The sequence below is a fragment of the Sceloporus undulatus genome, chromosome 5 (assembly GCF_019175285.1).
Source record: "Sceloporus undulatus isolate JIND9_A2432 ecotype Alabama chromosome 5, SceUnd_v1.1, whole genome shotgun sequence".
NCBI classification, from domain to species: Eukaryota; Metazoa; Chordata; class Lepidosauria; order Squamata; family Phrynosomatidae; genus Sceloporus; species Sceloporus undulatus.
The window spans coordinates 77,372,791-77,385,232 of NC_056526.1; the positions used below are offsets into that span (position 1 = coordinate 77,372,791).

At 37.7% G+C, this 12,442-nt stretch overlaps 1 protein-coding gene across 4 annotated transcripts in view; it reads left to right on the forward strand.

Annotated features, from left to right (window-relative positions):
* Positions 1–12,442, forward strand: part of BRD1 (bromodomain containing 1) — a 50,732-nt gene that overhangs the window by 2,739 nt on the left and 35,551 nt on the right. For all 4 annotated transcript variants that reach the window (XR_006104031.1, XR_006104030.1, XM_042467820.1 and 1 more), the window contains exons 2-4: positions 6,395–7,772; positions 11,111–11,267; positions 11,623–11,754. Coding sequence is in view for 2 of the 4 variants with exons in the window: in XM_042467820.1 (XP_042323754.1) it covers positions 6,395–7,772; positions 11,111–11,267; positions 11,623–11,754 (1,667 nt within the window). In the remaining 2 variants the exon portion in view is untranslated. The remainder of the gene's footprint in view (positions 1–6,394; positions 7,773–11,110; positions 11,268–11,622; positions 11,755–12,442) is intronic.

The following is a 12,442-nucleotide window of genomic DNA, read 5'->3' on the forward strand; positions in this document are numbered from 1 at the left end:
TGCATCTGCTGGGGTTTGGTTCGTGGATACCAAAATGTTCGGATGCTCAAGTCCCATTAAATACAGTGGCATAATAAAATGGTGCCCCTTTTATAAAATGGCAAAGTCAAGGTTTGCTTTTTAGTGTTTATACCTTTGGAATATTTTCAACCCAGAGATGGTTGAATTCGTGGATGCAGAATCTGTGGATATGAAGAGCCGGCTGCAGCATAAATCAAACAGCAAGCGCATTGGAGGATGCTTCATGAAAGAAATCTTTGCCTCTTTAGACTGACTGATAAAATTTCCAAGAAGACTTGGCTATTTGTTGAACTCTAAAACACTTGGTTTGAGCCTAAGTAAGGATTGCATTCTGATTATTAGGCTTCTGGACAAGAACTCAATTTACTGTCTGATCTAGGAGAAGATTTTGGAATGAATTAGCAACTGTCAAATTATAACGCCAGCTCTGTTAATGTATCTGACAGCTTGGTTGAAGGAGGGTTGCTGTAAAATCAGACCAGTAATAGACGTCTTAGAAGGTTGTCAAGAGGGCTGTTGTTGTTGCTGTGTGCCTTCAAATCGCTTTCAACTGACAGCGACCATATCATGTGGGTTTCTTGGCAAGTTTTGTTCAGAGGAGGTTTGCCATTGCCTTCCCCTGAGGCTGAGAGCATGGGACTTGCTCAAAGTCACCCAGTGAATTTCATGGCTGTCTGGGGCTGTATCTGCACTGTAGAGATAATCCACTTTTACTGCTATAGATCAATGCTATGGAATTCTGGGATTTGTAGTTTGTTGTGACACCAGAGTTCTTTGACAGAAGGCAAAGAGCAAAACTACCTCACAAAACTGCAGTTTCAAGCATTGAGTCATGACAGTTAAAGCAATGTCAAACTGGATTATTTCTGCAGAGCAGATATAACCTGACACTGTAAAGCTGCAATGCCATGTCATACCTATCTGGGAATAAATCTTGTTCAGCTCAGTTGTAACATAAAGATATTATGCTGTAAGATGCTTACATTGTAGGATACTTAAGTTCATCACTTGCCGTAAAGGTACCAATATATTTTTAGTTGTGGGTCACCATACATTTTTATTTATAATGTTGTTATTTTTAAATTTTAAAATACATATTTTCCAGTTTTTATTTCAAAAAAACTGAACCTAATTTGAGCAAGGTAGTTGGTTCTTTGAATTTAATCCGACAACCATTAACATGCCATTCCAGTCCTGTAGCTTAACAAAACAAAAACAAAGAGAGATCTAAATAGTAGTTTATATTGATTTATATATATGTTTATATATTGATTTATATGTAGCTCCAGTAGTCACACACACACAAACAGTATATACAATCAGACCTTCATATCCGCGGGGATCCATTCTGGACCCGCACCACCTGCAGATACCAAAATCCACACATGCTGAAGTCCCATTTTTCTAAATGGTGGCACGGTGAGCATGTGTTCCCACTAGCATGTGACACCATTAACAAAAACAGGGGCTTGCCATTCATGAATGGTTAAATCACAGATGTCAAGTCCGCCAATACAGAGGACGGACTGTATAATGCAATTGCTAAACTGACAGTTAAACATTGTAATTTAAAGGCACCAGATCCTGACTGACTTTGGAAACTAAGCAGGGTAAGCCCTGGTTAGTGTTTGCATGGGATACTGCCAATGAATACAAGGTACTGTAGGCAGTATTTCAGAGAAAGAAACTGGCAAAATCATCTCTGAGTTTCTTTACCTAACAAAGCTGTATGAATTTCATAGGGTCACCATAAGTTGATGGGTGACTTGAAGGCACATACACATACAGAATGTAATTGATGAACTGGCTGTTAATTATTGTCATTTCACTAACTAGAAATCCACATACTGTAGTTCTAGGCTAGTGGTCCCCACACTGTGCCCTTTAAGAAATTGTGGATGAGAAGCCATGCTGGCCAGTAGTCTGGGATTCTGAGAGGTGAAGTCCAAAATCCTTAAAAGAGCACAGTTTGAGGACCACTGTTCTAGATATTCTCCTCTTCTTTCTCAGTATCCAAAGGTGTCTAACAATTGTTTTTTAATTATCTTTCATGCCGTACTTATATAAATATTTTTATATGAGTACCTTTAATACATATTCTTTATTTTGTAGTTCATGTGAAGCTTTATATTGAGTTTGAGAAATTATAGTGTTTGCACAGTGTTATCAGAACTGAAACTTACAGGCTAAAATCAATTCACGTGTAATCCTGGTGTGGCTGTTGTATGCGTAGAAATCAAGGAACTCAATTATAATATTTGAATATGAACTTACACAAAATTAACTGATACGTTCTTGAAAATCTGAGATGGGGGACATGCATCCTGAAGCCCTCATGTTCCTCCTTTCCATTCACTCTCTGCCCCATTCGTTGTTTTGAAAGTTCAGAACACTTCGCACATATGTTTTCTTCGGGCTACAAAAGGTCTTTAACAAGAAAGTAAGAGGGACATCCCTTCAGATTTTTGCAAGGGGTGGATGACTGTGCCCCCCTCCCAGTGCACCCTTTGTAAATGTATATTCTGCTATTTGTGTTTATAACTTACAGGCAAACTCAATACATTAATTAACATTAGTTGTTAGGAGTGTAGGCTTTTCTGAATAAGGTAAAATGTAGACTGCACATGTGATCTTGGGTAGTTAGTATCAGTCCTTAACTGACAGATGTACACCCTTTTGTTCATGTGCTTCAATGGAATATCAGCTTTCATTGTCTTTCCCGAGGTAATGAATGAACTTGAGTAATATTGGACAGCATTCTGTTTTAATACACTTCGTTCAATCCCTTTGGTGAAATTATTTCATTTCTTGAAGAACAGAGTTCCTTAGATTTGTGGAATTACTGTGAAGACAAACTATGAACACAGTCTGAGTGCTGGTAGATTGTGGCAGAATCTTTGAATTCTTGTAACCTAAAAATTCTTTGTAAGAGACTGAACACGCACTGATACCTTCAGCATTACTACAGTGTAATTTTAGTCTGGAAACCTGCACTAGAGTGTAGTTATTTTTAGTTTTCATATTTGCTTGGTTGACAGTTTTGCTTTGTTCTCTATAGAGTAGAATCAATCTTATGATAGTAGAGGCTGATAAACTTGAAAGGGTGCCTAAGCCACCCTTCCCCAATTTGATGGTGTCTAGACAGGTACTGTTTCCATCACCCCCAGCCAGCATGGGTAAAGGAATACACTATTTGTATAAAGCTGATTTATCCAAGAGTAACATTGGTATCTGCTTACATTATTTTGGGAAAAGAAACAGGAAGGTTTACAAAAAGTTTGGCATGCCCCTTACAAGGCAGAACCAACCATCCTTTATTATTAACGGCTCTCAATATAGGGACATCACTTGTAAAGACTCTGTACTTCAGAAGCCATCCCTAAGTTCTCCAGGAACTATTTTAAGGGCTTGAGAACCTTGCTCATTATACCTTGTTTGTGTAACCTATAAATTGTGCCACTGTCTGTTTGCACCACCCAACACAGAACTTATAAGTGTTGCTTTCCCTCCAGTGTGAATCTTACTCTTCTCAGTGGCAAAAAAAACCCAGGGATATTTGCATAACATAGATTGTATAATGTATAGAAAAGGTTGTTTAATTAAGTACCAGTAGGCATATTTAATTAAATTATATACAGTAATAGTTGGTAAAGCAGTTTATACTCTCTCCTTTTTCTGGAATTCCAAAATCTGAAATGCTCCAAAACCTTTTTCATGGGTGGCTGAGAAAGTGACACCTTTGCTTTCTTGATGGTTTAATGCACGCCAACTTTGTTTCATACACAAAATTATTTAAAATATTGTATAAAATTACCTTCAGGATATGTACAAGGTGAGTCTAAAACCTAAATTAATTTTGTGTATACACTTGTGTCCCGTCTCCAAGATATCTCTTTATGTGTGTATCTGCAAATACAGGTATTCCATAATCCAAAACACTTCTGGTTCTAGGCATTTCAGATAAGAGAGACTCCGCTTATATAACAAAGGGCCTGTATAGACAGGCCAAAATAAAGCTGCTTCGGGTCACTTTCTAAGGACTGGATCATGGCTTTGGTGTGGCCTCCGGACTCTTAGGACGCATGCATCATTTAAACAGCATATCTCCAAAGTGACCCAAAGCAGCTTTATTTTGGCCTGCCTGTATGAGGCCAAAGATAACTTCATTACAGAAACTATTCCCTCTGTAATACAAATATAAACATAAAATATGAACAAGCATTTCACTGAATTAAGAGGTCTACCAATACAGACTGCACACAGTGGTTTGGTTTTAGGCTTGTATGAATGATAAACTGTTTCTTCAACAGGGCATTTTTTGCTTTGTTTTGCTACCTCTAATGCCCTTGTTGCTTTCCTTGTCTAATCCAAGGCTGTTCTGGAGGGTTTCTTGACTTGCAGGAGTGTTTTAGATTGGAAATGTTCTTTTGTGCCACACTTGCACAAGTCTTGATGTGTGTATTTTGTTAGATACAGAAAAGGATGTTAAGTGCTTTTACTAGCATATGATCAAAGTTGAGCATGACTGTTTCACTTTATACTATCCTACATTACATCTCTCAATGTAGAAAACCTGTTTGAACATGCATTAAAGAGTGACTGTTGTTTTGAAACACATAATGAGTATGATGGATGTAATATATAAATATATTAGGAAGTAATATATCCAGTGACTCATTCATCTGTGTTGTAAAGTTCTGTTAAGGAGTTTCTGTTGTTTGAAGGTGCAGGTTCTCTATTGTTTGAAAATCCAGTGATCAGGGGGGGAAAACCTGGATGAATTTGGAGATTGGTTTCATCATATTTTAGTTACTTATCTCTGACATTCTGACATGTTTTGTCACAGAAATTTATTTTTCAAGTAGTTGGGGAAGAAAAGTGTAGGTTTGATGGAATATGGATGGACATAGATGTGTTCCTTGCATTTATGTTAATTAATTCTTCATTTTGGAACATTCTTATTTCACTCTTTAGCCAAAAAAGGTTCCAGAACCAATAAAAATCAAGTGTGAGAGGAAATATATTTCTGCTATTAGATAGGGCTAATAATTATTATGATTGCAGCAGGCATTGGAATAGCTTAAGACATTCTTTCCCTGTTGAGGTCCCAAAGGAGATCCATCCTCTAAAAAGGATTATTCCCTACATTTAAAAAAAAAAGCCTTTCTGTTCTAATCACTGGTGAACCAGCTTCTCTGCATTTATTATTAAATGTTTTTAGCTTTGTTTCCTCCTATTTAATTCCAGACAATATGCATTACTTGTGCAAGACTTGCAGTGTACTCTTATGCATAAGTCTAATTGCAAGTTAGTTCCATTGTGTTCCATGGGTTTTATTTACAGGTTATTTATGTCTGAGATAGCATTCTTAAGCAATGCATAATAACTGCTATTTAGACTTAAATTATTTTAATATGTATGACATACTGTTGAATGAGTGTATCTTGCCTCTATGTAATCATTTTAAGAATAGTTTAAGAACAGGGTGATTGATGGGACTGTAGAGATTAGATACTTGACAGCATGAGTTTTTTCCAAAGTGTATTATTAGCTGTCATATGTTTGCTACATTTTTATGCATGATTTTTCCCTTTATTATCAGAGTGCAGACCTGTGCTAATGTAGGTATTTGAAATGAAATATATTTTGAAAAATACAGCAGGCCCTCTCCATACGCGGGGATCCGTTCCGGATCCCTCTGCGTATGGAGAAAAACGCATACACTCAAACCCCATTGGCTGCAATGGGGGATTGCGTCTGCGTTCAGCGTGGCATGCAAGCCATTCACTGTCCAGCGGCTTAACCTTCCATGTAAGGTTAAAGCCGTGTGTGGTGTGTCCGTGCATGGTGCGGGCGCATTGTATATAGCAGTGTTTGCTTCATAGTTTTGAAATATTTTCTAGAAATGCATATGCAGTCAGCCCTCAACTTTCAGAGGGGTCAGAAGCCTCATGAAAGTGGGGAAAATCACAAATACAGGTCCACTATTATTATTATTATTATTATTATTATTATTATTATTACCTGGGCATTTGTAGATCCTCCAGTGCAATTCTAGCAGAAGTTGGCTATAGAATCACACTGGAGGACCTACAAATGCTTAGAGAGAACATTTTAATCAAATCTTCAAATAATCAGCTTCATGAATGCTTAACTCACAGATATAGAGAGATGACTGTACTATGCTTACTGTTTAGACATTTATGAATGAACATAAATGTCGTTTTGAAGTGTCTTCTATAAGTGTCTTCTACTTTTTAGAAGAAGATTGGTTGAATTGTTAAAACTGAATTGCATGGAGTTTTTTGTTTTTGTTTTTGCTTTCCTATTAAAAAGGTAACATTTCATTTAATAATGATGGTTCTGTCTTTAGGTAATCCGTACCAAATGAGGAGGAAAGGAAGATGCCATCGAGTATCTTCAGCACGACACTCATCTTCTCCATGCAGTATTAAACACTCGCCCACTAGAGAAACCTTGACCTATGCACAAGCTCAAAGAATGGTAGAAATAGAAATTGAAGGTCGATTACACAGAATCAGTATCTTTGAACCCTTGGAGATTATATTAGAAGATGATCTTACCGCCCAAGAATTAAGTGAATGCAACAGCAATAAGGAAAATAGTGAGAGGCCACCAATCTTTCTAAGAACAAAAAGACATAGAAACAGCAAAGTTAAAAAGAAAAATGAAACTCTTCCAAGTTCACATGGCATTCCATCTGCAGCAAGTACTCTTCCAGAGCCCAAAGTGCATGTTGTTGATTACAGTCCACCTTCTGCACCTCGAAGGCCTCCAACCTATTATAAATTCATTGAAAAATCTTCAGAAGAACTTGATAATGAAGTTGAATATGATATGGATGAAGAAGATTATGCATGGTTAGAAATAATCAATGAGAAGCGAAAGAGTGATGGAGTCTCAGTTGTATCACAGAATATGTTTGAATTTCTTATGGACCGTTTTGAAAAAGAGTCTTATTGTGAGACTCAAAAACAGGGTGAACATCAGTCTTTAATTGATGAAGATGCAGTTTGTTGCATTTGCATGGATGGAGAGTGTCAGAACAGCAATGTGATTCTTTTTTGTGATGTGTGTAACTTAGCAGTGCATCAGGAGTGTTATGGGGTGCCATATATACCTGAGGGCCAGTGGCTTTGCAGACAGTGTCTGCAATCCCGCTCACGCCCTGTAGACTGTGTACTGTGTCCAAACAAAGGAGGTGCCTTTAAAAAGACTGATGATGATCGGTGGGGACATGTTGTGTGTGCTCTTTGGATTCCAGAAGTTGGGTTTGCCAATACAGTTTTTATTGAGCCAATAGATGGAGTCAAGAACATTCCCCCAGCCCGATGGAAGTTAACATGCTACCTCTGTAAACAGAAAGGTGTTGGTGCCTGTATTCAGTGCCACAAAGCAAACTGCTACACAGCATTCCATGTTACATGTGCTCAGAAAGCTGGTTTGTATATGAAAATGGAGCCAGTGAAAGAACTGACTGGCAGTGGCACAACATTCTCAGTGAAAAAGACTGCATATTGTGATGTACATACACCACCAGGTTCTATTCGGAGACCTCTGAATATTTATGGAGAACCTGAATTGAAAAATGGTGTCTGTAGAAAACAGGGCTCTGCCAAAACAAGATCTACATCAAAAATCAGGAAAAAGGCTAAAAAGTCAAAGAAAGCACCAGCTGAACCCTGTACAGTTATGCCTGCAGTATCTGCACCATGCATTCCTCCTCAAAGGTAAGAAAATTTTAAAAAAATTAGCCACACTTAGGCTTTATTTCAGTTTCCTGGGATAAGAATGGATTTTTTATTGGAATTTCTAAGAAACATGTTATAATGTTGCTATTTAAAGTTTTTATTCATCCTACTTGGGGGGGGGGCAAGCTTAAAGCAAAATTTTAAGGGTGGCAGTGGCTCACTTTATATTGGAGTACAGAACAATACAAGATGATAGTCTTAAAAAGAAATAAGGGCCTGTTACAGACTGCCAAAATAAAGCTGCTTCGGGCCTCTTTGGAGGTATGATGTTTCAATGATGCATGCATCCTAAGAATCCGGAAGCTGCACCAAAGCTGCACTCCAGTGCTTAGGGATGGAGTGTGGCTTTGGCGCGACCTCCAGACTCTTAGGGCCCATGCATCATTTAAATAGCATATCTCCAAAGAGACCCGAAGCAGCTTTATTTTGGCAGTCTGTAACAGGCCAAGGACTTGTATCAAAAAGCATTGCCCCCTCCTCCTGTCTCAACACTCTCCACATCCTGGCTTTTTGTAACATCTTTCCTTATGAGAAGATCTCAGAAGCTTACACACTTTAGATATTCTAAAGAAGAAAATACAATAATCAAAGTTTCCAGATATTTTAAAAAGTAACAGTAGAAAGTTAAACAGACACATGCTTACATAATAATAAATAAAGTACATGGTAAATCAGTCTTCTCGACTTCTGGTCTACCACATGCTTTGTATTTCAGTTCCTGGAATCCATGACCATTCGCCATGGTGGCCTTAGCTTGTTAAAAGGTAAAGTCCAAAACCTAAATTTAATTTAATCCCAAGGAAAGTAGATTCATTAACTCAGTGGGAATTGCAGAAATGTTCATTCACCATTAAGTAGGTGATTTATAAGGTCTACATTAGTTGGCACTAGCGATTGGATTTAAGCCTAAAACATCTGCCAGACAGAAGATTGAGAAGTAATTCTTTAGATTAGAAAAATTAAAATATCAGATGGGAAGAATGATTTACAAGCTTAGGGCCTCAACAGACCCTGGCATAAAGACCCAGCTTTGGGGCAGAGTGGAAGCGTGGCGTCCGCACACCGGCCACCTGGATGCTGCCTCCATGCCAGCTGCCTGACCAGACAATGGGTGTTGTCACGCTGTGTCTTCGGCTCAGCGGTTACACGCACTGCAGTGAAAAGCCGCTGTGGCTAGGGCACCCTTTCCATGGTGCAAAAAGGAGCCACTTTTTGTGCCGCAGAAATGCCAGATCAGGGCCATGGCACTGGAGCCATGTAGATGCTGCGGCTCCAATCCAGCGACAAAGGAGGCAGTTGAAGGCCATTCCTTAAGAGCGGTCTGTTCAGCCCCATACTTTGAATTGCCCTGGTCATCTGGTTGATGGCTAGCACTAATATTTGAGAGAGTCGGTGTGGCATAGTGGTTTGAGTGGTTGGACTACAACCCTGGAGACCAGGGTTCAGTTCCCAGCTCAGCCATGAAATGCACTGGGTGACCTTTGACAAGTCACATGCTCTCAGCCTCAGGTGAAGGCAGTGGCAAACTTTCTGTGAACAAATCTTGCCAAGAAAACCCCATGGTAGGTTTGCCTTAGGATTGCCATAAGTTAGAAGCAACTTGAACAGCAACAGCAACTGATATTTGAACATGTTTCAGTATCTTTAGAGTGAATTAATAATAATAATAATAATAATAATAATAATAATAATAATAAATTTATTTGTATCCCACCCAATCAACGAGGAATCCAGGCAGCTAACAACAGTGGAAGTACAATAGATATACAATAAAAAACAAACTAATCCCTTCCCAGCCCCCCAGCCATATATAGCAGACAATAACAATAAGCAATATCAATACAGTGACAATCAATAGAAAAACTGAAGAACATTACAAGTCAAACAATCCTTTCCCCAACCCTTCAGCACAAGTCCACATCAAAACAATATTAAGCAAATTAAATATAAACATAATATAAGAACTGTGAATCAGAGTTATCCTCAGCTTCAGAAGTTTTTGGGTATATTGAACTTTGGGCACATTTTAAACAAACCTACTTGTGTAATACAAACCTGTAGTCCAAATGCAGACAGCCTCATACATTAGAACAAGTGTTTCTCTCATGGAAGTGGGAAGGGTTATCATTCATGGTTTTGGATTGCAGCACTGTATGCTGCACTGAATTTCATTTTAGAGTGCTTCCAACTTCTAAGATGCAGCTGTTGTGGCGGAGCTATGTTTGAGGCTGCATTGAAGTGACCAGAAAAGCCCTGGTGTACATGCAGAAGGGTGCATGCAGCTGCTTGATAGTGTCTACTGTTCTGGTATATCAGTTGTTAAAATTAGTGATACTGCTAATGTAATGTGCATTATTTAAATGCATATTACATTAATGCATAGAAAACTGTGAGGCAAGTCATTGCTCGTATCATGTTTAAGATCTCATTTGTGATGTTATATTTTCCAAAAATATTGTAGCCAGTTACTAGAATGTTATTTATGTCTTAATAGTTTTTCAAATATTTTAGTGTAGTGTGCTATGAAGGAAGTGTATCTTTTGGAGGTCACAGAAGCTAGCATAAGTGGCATAATAATAGAAGTAAAACAGACTGTTAAATCAAAATTGTAAATGACTACCGGTAATTATTTAGTTTCTGTATGAAGAATTGTCTCTATTTAACCCAAGTGCACAAACTGGGCATCATTTTGTGTGTGTGTGTGTTTTAGTGGAAGAGAGTTGGTTCTTTTTTCCTTTTCTTTTTAGGCATTCAAAAGACAAGTATATATGGCCATGTGATCTAGTAAGTCTTGTGATGTTGCTTCTAGGCCTGAACTATATGACTTCAATGATAAATAAATAAACAAACAAAAATCTAATAATAAAAAAGGCAGTGGCTGTAGTAATACTTATGTATTAAAGATGTGTATGTGTTGTTCATGTTATTGGGTAACAGATGAATGTGATATTCTCAATAGGCTTTGTCAAATTTATGCAATTATTTATAGTATCTTGAATCCAATTAATTCTCATTAGTTCTACTTCGTGTTTTGTGCACTTAGCACAATCTCTCCATGGAGTATGATTAACCTTTTAAAATTGAAGGAAGCCCCAGGACATTTCTGGTGTAAATGTCTGCCATGCAAAGGCATATATTTTTTTAAAAACGGTGTATGTCCATTCCTGGGCTCACACTTCAGATACTATCTCCTGCAACTTTTCAGCATTTAAAAATACCCTTTTGATACAAGAAGACTATTACTGATTTTTTAAACAAAACTTAAAATTTGCAACACTACGTTACAAAAGTATCTATTTTCCTCTGGCACATTGTAGATTGAATAAAATTATGAATCAGGTGGCTATTCAGCGGAAGAAACAATTTGTTGAAAGAGTACACAGTTACTGGTTACTTAAAAGGCTGTCCAGAAATGGTGTCCCTTTATTGAGAAGGCTGCAGTCCAGTTTGCAATCTCAAAGAAATACTCAACAGGTATGTTTCCTTCCTAACTCAAGTATAGTTTTAACATTCTTCATTATTTGAATTGATAAAGTATGGCACAGGTAACTACAATCAGTGTAACAAGTTCTTTGTGGTCCCTATGACTCACACAAATAGGCTATGCTGCACCTGTGCAGTGTATCTTTCAGAACCTTCTAGAGCACTGCATTCAGTTCTGCAACCAGAAAACCCCCCTGTATCTGAAATCATTGTCAATAAGTTCACAAGTTGGTTTGACAAACTGTTCTTGAAATGCTTGCTTGAATTAAATTTAAGAGTAAAATAGCTGCTGAGATTGGAGATAAGAGTAGAAAAACACATAAAACTACCTTTTTTCTTTCTTAAGAGGGAAGATGATGAAGAAACACAAGCCTTAAAAGAGAAATTGAAGTACTGGCAAAGGCTTCGCCATGATCTTGAAAGAGCGCGATTGTTGATAGAGCTTATACGGAAACGGGAAAAATTAAAAAGAGAACAGGTATGCATGTCACTGGGCTTTGGTTGGATTTTAATGACAGAAGGCTGATTTAAATAGGCAGGGGAAGGACAACTCTGGTAAGAATCAGTTTTTGCCCTGCAAACCCCCCCCCTTCTCTTAAAAATGCAGAAACAGTGATTGAAAATGTGACTGATGACTGATTAGAAGTCATTAAAGGTTTTCATTTTCTTTATTTTTAAGTTTTGAGGTACAGATAATTCCATATTGCCATCTTTGAAGGTAGATTTGCAACAGGGTGAGCAATTTGGGATGAACATTTTTTCCTAAAAAATGGGAAGTATATATTCATGGATGATGGCTTTCTGACAACAAAAGAATTTATTTTGTTGTTTGTGTATAAAATCATAATAAAGTTTTCAGTTGAAATATTAAGTGAACTTGAAATAAAATCTTAGGAGATCAGTATGACTCAATTGAAGAAAAAATGTAACTTGTTCTTTGAGCATTCAGAATAGTGGCATTTTCTTAGAAGATCAGTAGACAGACAACATCTGGTGTTTCAGCTGATAATAGGCTGCAGCTCCCATGCTATCCTAGCTAGGATGTTGAGAGATAAAGTGCAACCATTCTGTCTAGGATGATGGAAGTTGTAGCTGAACAACATATGGGGGCTTCTTGCTTTATAAGATTGACTTTCAAGATGTGATATATGATTCAGAGGACTTCA